Genomic DNA, 6,000 nt, shown 5'->3' with positions numbered 1-6,000 from the left:
GAATGATCTTTGGCTTGTGAAAAAGGACCTTAAGGATCTGAACATATCCCAGAGATATTTCACACATTAATTCTACTGCAATAGTGAATGAAACGTAGCATAAAATAATTTCCGGGTTTTTAAACCTGTTCTATCATCATAATCTAATCAAGTAACTAACTACGTCTATTAAATAAATAGTGCAAACCTTCATTTGGTTTCTAGGTGTGCGAGCTTGTGCGAGCGCTGTAGTTTGTCTATTCTCTTCCTCTATCAGCCATGGCTTCTGCTGATCTGAGAGACGAACTGGACTGCTCCATCTGTCTGAGCACTTATACAGATCCTGTAATGCTGAGATGTGGACACAACTTCTGCCGGGTCTGTATTGATCGTGTGCTGGATACACAGGACGAGTCTGGAGTTTATTCCTGTCCTGACTGCAGAGAAGAGTTTCAAGAACGGCCGACGCTGATGAGGAACTTTTCTCTGTGTAATATTGTGAAGAATTTCCGTCATACTGAGTCATGTCAAGAGGAGATCACTGGGATTTTCTGCACTTACTGTGTGGACTCTCCGGTACCTTCTGTTAGATCCTGTCTACTGTGTGAGGCTTCTCTGTGTGATAAACATCTCAGGTCTCACAGCAAAGCACCAGAACACGTCTTATCTGATCCCAGCACTACTCTGAAGAACAAGAAATGTTCTGTCCATAAGGAAATTTTAAAATACTATTGTATAAAGGATGACATCTGTATCTGTGCATCCTGCTGTTTGGCCGGAGAACATCGGGGACACCAGGTGGAGATGCTGGATGAGGCCTCAGAGAAGAAAAAGAAAAAACTGAGAAATGTTCTACCAAAACTGACCACAAAGAGAGACAAGACTGAGGACAGAGTCCAGAGATTGGAGGAGCGTTGGAGAAAAGCTCAAGAAAAAGCATCTGGAGAAGCCGAGAGAGTCACTGCCCTGTGTACGGACATCAGGAGACGGGTGGACGACCTGGAGAAGAAGGTCCTGAGTGAGATCTCCAGGCAGGAAAAGGAAAAGTTCCTGTCACTGTCTGCGCTGATCCATCAGCTGGAAATAAAGAAAGACGAGCTGTCCAGGAAGATGAGGCACATTGAGGAGCTGTGTAACATGACTGATCCACTGACCGTCTTACAGGAACCAGACACCGGGGACTTGTGTGATCCTGAGGAGGAGGGAGGTGATGAGGACACAGGGGGACATGATAAACAGCTCCATGATGGAGGTGACCTGGATGTGGCTGTGATCTCACACACATTACACACATTGTGTGAGGTAATAACAAGTATAAGGAGCGGGATCTATGTGGCGCATCCGGCAGACATATTACTGGATGTAAACACCGCTGCTAATAATCTCCTTATATCAGACGACCTGAAAACTGCGACCTGGACAAAAGAGAAGCAGAATCGTCCAGAAACAGCAGAGAGATTCCAGTATCATCAGGTGATGAGCACGAGGGTGTTTACCTCAGGACGCCATTACTGGGATGTGGAGGGCAGTAGATCAGGGAACTGGAGGGTGGGGATGTGTTATCCCAGTATAGAAAGGAAGGGGTGGAACTCACTGATTGGATATAATAACAAGTCCTGGTGTTTGTGGAGATATAATAATCAGTATTTAGGGAGACATGACAGTAAAAAGATCGAGTTATCTGAGAAGATCTCCAGTGATAGAGTCAGGATCTGTCTGGATTATGAGGCCGGGCAGTTGTCCTTTTATGAGCTGTGTGACCCCATCAGACACTTACACACCTTCACTGCCGCCTTCTCCGGGCCTCTTCATGCTGTATTACATCTAAGTAATGGTTGCTTAACAATAATAAAGAGAAAATGAGTGTCACCAACATGATGATTGTCTGAAGATTGGGAATGTAACTGCTGGGACCTTTGGCCACAAGGTTTTTAAATAATTGTTTTTAAAAATATGCCAAGTAATCTACATTTTCTTAGTTGTCATATATGAGGTTGAATACGATGTTAAAGAAAACCTGACAGGAAAAGAACGGGCAGAATTAATCTGACACAGGCTTCATTATTCCAGACATGTTTTACTCTTAAACGGTTAGAAGAATTTTAATCTCATATTAATTTTCAATAGTCTGTATTCATTATAAGTAATGTTATAGGAATTTTAGTCTCGTTTTAATACCTGGATATTATAAGTAATTTTAATTTTCTGTACTCATTATTTTGTATCTACTGATCTATGTGTGAAGAGGGGAAGAGTATTCCCCAAGTCTTTGTTTATCTATTTTTCTCCTGTCAGGACAATATGGCAGAAGACAAAAGATTTATTCTAGGCCAAGCAATGTACTATGTAAAATAGATTATTGTTACAAGTTCCTTATCTGGTGAGCTGGAAATTAAGAGACTTATATTTCAAGGTTAATGTGAAATGTGATTTTTTTTCTGTAGTTGTTTCTTTTGAATGTATTGCTATAAAAAACAGATGTAATAGTAGAAGGGTAGACACTCTTGCCTATTGATCGCGGAAGGTGCTTTTGAGTTGTCTCCTCATATATGAGAACAAAGTCTTCAACGAGAGCAGATGTCTTCAACTTCATTGATTGATAAATAAGAAATTCTCCAGTCAGAAACACTGCTGCATTTCAGGCAAAATGTACTTTGAAAAGCCAGCTGAGGAGACAAGGAGTCTCGGACGACTTGTGGGAGGCAGGGCCCTGACATCTTCTCCCCACACTACTTGTATATGGAGAGCCTTGTCACTCAGGGAATGAAGTGGAAAGTTGCCACCCTGGACTTTCCTTCAACTAGCCTTCTGACAACTTGATTAACATTCCAGCAGGTGCAGGGAGAAGGCGAAGAGAGCCCCTTACATATAACCTACCAGTTGCTTCAATCTCAAGTTCTTTTTATACAGAAATGTTTTGCCCTTGCTCCTCTGATGTCGCATTGATTGTACTTTTCCTCCTACATGTTCAAGATCAATTTCTTCAATTGACCAATAATTCCTTACTTTCTAAGTAGCCTGTTGTTTGGAAATTGTCAATATTTCTCTATTAATAAAATTACTATAGATTTCTCAGCCCTGTCTTTTTGGTCCCTTTACTACTTTTACAATGAATTATTTACAAACTGTATGCAATGTGTTCTTTGTAAGCCTCTTCCAAGGCAATGAGCAGTGACTGGTGAGGGGGACATGTTACGTCTAAGTAAGTCCCTGAGGCTACACAAAGACCATTAGGAGCATCACAGTTATTTTGGTGGGCTGATCACAGGGGTCTGACTCCTGTAATCCCCCGACAACTTTTAAGCCACATTTTTTTAGGCAACACAAATTTCCATTCTGAAACACCCCTAGGCCACATGCACACATTGAGAAATTAGAGTTTTTTTGACCCGGTTTTTGTAAGCCAAATCCAGGATTGGAACAATCAGAGGAAAAATATAATAGAAACACATTACCACTTTTACATTTTTTTTTACCTATTACTGGTTTTGGCTTCCAAATAGAATGGTAAAAAACCCTCACCAAATACTCAGTGTGTGCATGTGGCTTTAGGTACCTTATTTACATTAGCTAAAAGTCAACTCAAACAGAGATTATCCTACTATCCAAGGCCTCTTTCACATGTCCGTGTTTCCGGTACACGTGGTGTCCGTTTCCACAAGTATCGGAGACACGGACACACGTAAACCCATTAAAATCTATGGGTTTGCACATACATCCATATTTTTACATGGACCATGTGATCGCGTGGAGCACACGCGTGTCCATGTGCTCCACACAGCGACATGTCGTTTTCTCCCGGCAGCACAAGTGTCACACGGACTGCACACTGATGTGAACAGTGTGACATCTACCGGAAAAAAACACCTGTCCCTTAAAAAAAATAATTTTTATACTTACTTGTCTCCTGCGCTGCTGTTGCTTCCGGGTCCTGCTCATTATGCTCATGTATATTTGCTGCATGGACGCGGAAGCAACATCAGTGCCGTAGACAGGTAAGTATACAAGTTCATGCTGTCGGTGTGCTATCCGAATGTCACACAGATAACACACGAACAGCACACGGAGAACATAGACACGGACAAACATACTGAACTGCCCCACTGACTGTCATACACGTGTGTTAAATACATGGACATGTGAAAAATGCCTAATATTTATCGAGGCCTCCTAAGGGCATGTGCACACATTGATTATTTTAACTTTTACCTCAGTATTTGTAAGCCAAAGCCAGGAAAAGGTAAAAAATGCAGAAGTGGTGCCCGTGTTTCTATTAGGCCGGGGCCCCACAGGGCACTACTGCGATGCTCGCATGACACTCGGCTCATGCTGGCAGCACAGCAGGAGCCGAGTTTCATGCTAGTATTCATGCAACTGAGGTCCGACTGTGCGAGCGGACCTCAGCTGCGGGGGAAGGGCCAGCTCTGAGGAGGGGCAGGCCAGCGCTGCCGAGGGGCGGGCCGGCACGGAGGAGGGGAAGGAGGGATTTATCTCCCTCTCTCCTCCGTAGCTGGCTATTGAGATTCTCGCTCTGCACGCGCGATACCGGCATACCGCGCGTGCAGTGCGATTCTTCTCTCGCCCCATTCACTTGAATGGGTGCGAGAGAAAAGAGTTTCGCATTACAATCGCAGCATGCTGTGATTGTTTTCTCGGTCCGATTAGGGCTGAGAAAATAATCGCTCATCTGAGCTGACACACAGGCTAGAATTGGTTCGAGTGGAATGCGATGTTTTATCGCACTCCACTTGCACTGATTTTCTCGCCGTGTGGCTTAGGCCTTATGGTTCAACTCCTGGTACTCAACGAGTGAACAAGGCCTAACGGTTATTCAAGTGATGTTGAGAAGATGACAATATATCATTAAAAAAGCAATCAACATCTCTTATACAATGCCAAAAAAATAATAATTTGGTCATGAAGGGGTTAAAAACTTGCTATCTTCAAAGCATACATTATCTGTTATTATATTATCTGTTAATACCACCATTCATATTAGACTAATGTTGAACAAACCCGCTGATCTCTGCTGACAATCTAAAGGCCCATTCACAGACAACGACGTCGCAGGTGAGATGTCTCACAGTCACACCTTACCAACGATGCAGAACAATACAGGTCGCAGTAGCGACCTGTATAGCGATCTCAGCAGTTAGGCTAGGCACGCACTTTGCGTTCACCTACTTGCAGTTCAAGAAGCACCTTTTTCCCCTAATTGATTTGACCAAAGTTGCCTTTTTCAGAAATTTAGCGCTGAAAACGCATGCATTTTTACCGCGTTTTGGATGCGTTTTCAGAGCTTTTAACCTGCTTTTCCACCTGCGTTTTGATAGATGCGTTTTGAACATCAAGACACTGCTTAATAAAGTTTAAATAGTCAAACTCAATAAAAAAAATTGGAAAAAAAAGAAACAAATATATATTTGTAGGAAAAAAACATGAAAATAGATTAATTTAATGAATTTATAGCGGTAATATGATATTTAATGGAAAAATAGCAATAATTTAATACATTTCTTTGTTTTAATTGTCGGACTATGTGTGTGTGTAAAGGGACATATGAAATCATTATTTTGAATTCCAAAACGCATGTTTTCTGCACTGGAAAAGCAGGTAAAACGCAGGTATTTGTAGGAATCTTGTTTTTTGCCATTTCTCATTGACTTCAATGTTAGCAAAACGCTGCAGAAATGGCAAAAACAACTGACATGCTGCTTCTTTGAACGCATGGTTTTTGCCACAAAATATGCAAATTAAACGCAGCGTTTCTAAACGCAAAGTGCGGTCTGGAAATCAGCATTTTCCATTGACTATAATGGAAAAGCAGAACGCATGAGTTTTGGCAGCAAAAAGGTGCTTCTCAAAACGCTGCAGAAACGCAGGTAAAAACGCAAAGTGCGTGCCTAGCCTTACTGTGACCCTGTCATACAGTGTCGAACACAGCGATGTGTCCTACCCAGCAGAACATCGCCTTTGAAGAAAATGGCCTGGACCATTCGGCAACGACTAGAGATCTCACAG

The 6,000-nt window shown here is 42.3% G+C and overlaps 1 protein-coding gene across 1 annotated transcript; it reads left to right on the top strand.

The window, feature by feature from the left end:
- Positions 1 to 246: 246 nt before the first annotated feature.
- Positions 247 to 3,008, top strand: LOC142302781 (E3 ubiquitin/ISG15 ligase TRIM25-like). Its single transcript, XM_075343890.1, has one exon. The coding sequence runs from the start codon at positions 259 to 261 to the stop codon at positions 1,840 to 1,842; it is 1,584 nt and encodes a 527-aa protein (XP_075200005.1). The 5' UTR covers positions 247 to 258; the 3' UTR covers positions 1,843 to 3,008.
- The last annotated feature ends 2,992 nt before the right edge of the window (positions 3,009 to 6,000 follow it).

Source organism: Anomaloglossus baeobatrachus, chromosome 4, assembly GCF_048569485.1.
Source record: "Anomaloglossus baeobatrachus isolate aAnoBae1 chromosome 4, aAnoBae1.hap1, whole genome shotgun sequence".
Taxonomy (NCBI): domain Eukaryota; kingdom Metazoa; phylum Chordata; class Amphibia; order Anura; family Aromobatidae; genus Anomaloglossus; species Anomaloglossus baeobatrachus.
Note: the sequence above shows the minus strand (reverse complement) of the source record. Positions and strands in the feature narration are given on the sequence as shown.

Coding starts and splice junctions, on each gene's coding strand:
- LOC142302781 (XM_075343890.1), top strand. CDS start 259: ATGGCTTCTGCTGATCTGAGAGACGAACTGGACTGCTCCATCTGTCTG.